At 62.1% G+C, this 1,137-nt stretch overlaps 1 protein-coding gene across 1 annotated transcript in view; it reads left to right on the top strand.

The window, feature by feature from the left end:
• The first annotated feature begins 31 nt into the window (after positions 1 to 31).
• LOC104468418 (phosphofurin acidic cluster sorting protein 1-like) overlaps positions 32 to 1,137 on the top strand; it is a 1,458-nt gene continuing 352 nt past the window's right edge. Inside the window, exons 1-5 of the mRNA XM_010082532.1 lie at positions 32 to 70; positions 166 to 208; positions 280 to 421; positions 589 to 812; positions 1,010 to 1,123. Coding sequence (XP_010080834.1) covers positions 614 to 812; positions 1,010 to 1,123 — 313 coding nt within the window. The 5' untranslated portion in view covers positions 32 to 70; positions 166 to 208; positions 280 to 421; positions 589 to 613. The remainder of the gene's footprint in view (positions 71 to 165; positions 209 to 279; positions 422 to 588; positions 813 to 1,009; positions 1,124 to 1,137) is intronic.

Genomic DNA, 1,137 nt, shown 5'->3' with positions numbered 1-1,137 from the left:
CCTGACCAGCCTCTCTTCCTTGTGCAGCCCAGACGAGGACTCCTGCCAGAAGTTTGTACCCTTTGTGGGGGTGAGTGCGTTGAGGGGCTGGTGGGCAACCGGGGCAGAGGGGCAGCGCACAGCCCTGCCGATGCTGGGGATCGTCTGACGTGTCTGTCCTTGCAGGTGGTGAAGGTGGGTCTGGTGGAGCAGTCCTTCAGCGCCTCTGGTGAGTCCTTGGGAGCTCCTTCACCACTGGGGGGAGGCCCTTGTCGGTTGACCCACACTCTTCCTCCCCAGTGGACTCAGATGATGCCACAGCCTGTACCCCCTCCCTGCTGAGCTCAGTGCCAGCCACCGGTGGAGCAGCGCCCTATGGCAAGGAGACTGTGAGCACCCCGCCACCCTCCCCATCTGTCAGCAGCAGCCTCTCGGGCGCTGGGTAAGGAAGCCCTGCTCCAGTCAGAGGCAGTGTGTTTGGGTGGGAGGGTTGGAGGTGCTCAGTGGCTGGGCCGCTGTGCTCCCAGGGCAGGTAGCGGCTGGGCTGTGGGGAGGGAGGGGAGTGAGGATGGCACCCGTGTGCTGAATGGTGTTGCCCATCCTGCCCAGGTCTCTGAGCCCTGGTGTGGAGGTCATGGGCCTGCAGGTGGACTACTGGACAACACAAGGGCTGGACAGAAAGAAGGAGGGCGAGAAGAGGGAGACGGGTATCAAAAACACACTCAAGAGCAACTTCCGCTCACTCCAGGTCAGCCGCATCCCCTGCGCAGGGGAGCTGGTGCCCCCCAGCACCATGGCCATGACCGTGGTCACCAAGGAGAAAAACAAGAAAGGTAACCAAGCCCACCCTGGGGTGCTCTCTGGCTGTGGGGCCACAGTCCGTTGCAAAAAAGGGCAGGGGGGGCAGCTTGCAGGTCTGAGACTTGCCCCAGCAGGGGCCAGTCAGTGCAGCCAGCCCTGGGGTGAGGCCTCCCACCCGGGGCCAGCTGGGGACATCCTAAGGTTGGTCCTGTCTGTCTTTGGCTTCCAGTGATGTTCCTGAGCAAGAAACCAAAAGAAAAGGACCTGGAGCCCAAAAGCCAAGTCATCGAAGGGATCACACGCCTCATCTGCACGGCCAAGCACCAGAACACCATGTTGCGAGGTGAGGGCTGTACT

Source organism: Pterocles gutturalis, unplaced genomic scaffold (genome assembly GCF_000699245.1).
Source record: "Pterocles gutturalis isolate BGI_N339 unplaced genomic scaffold, ASM69924v1 scaffold40264, whole genome shotgun sequence".
Classification (NCBI taxonomy): Eukaryota; Metazoa; Chordata; class Aves; order Pterocliformes; family Pteroclidae; genus Pterocles; species Pterocles gutturalis.
This window is presented reverse-complemented; position numbering and strand designations above follow the sequence as displayed.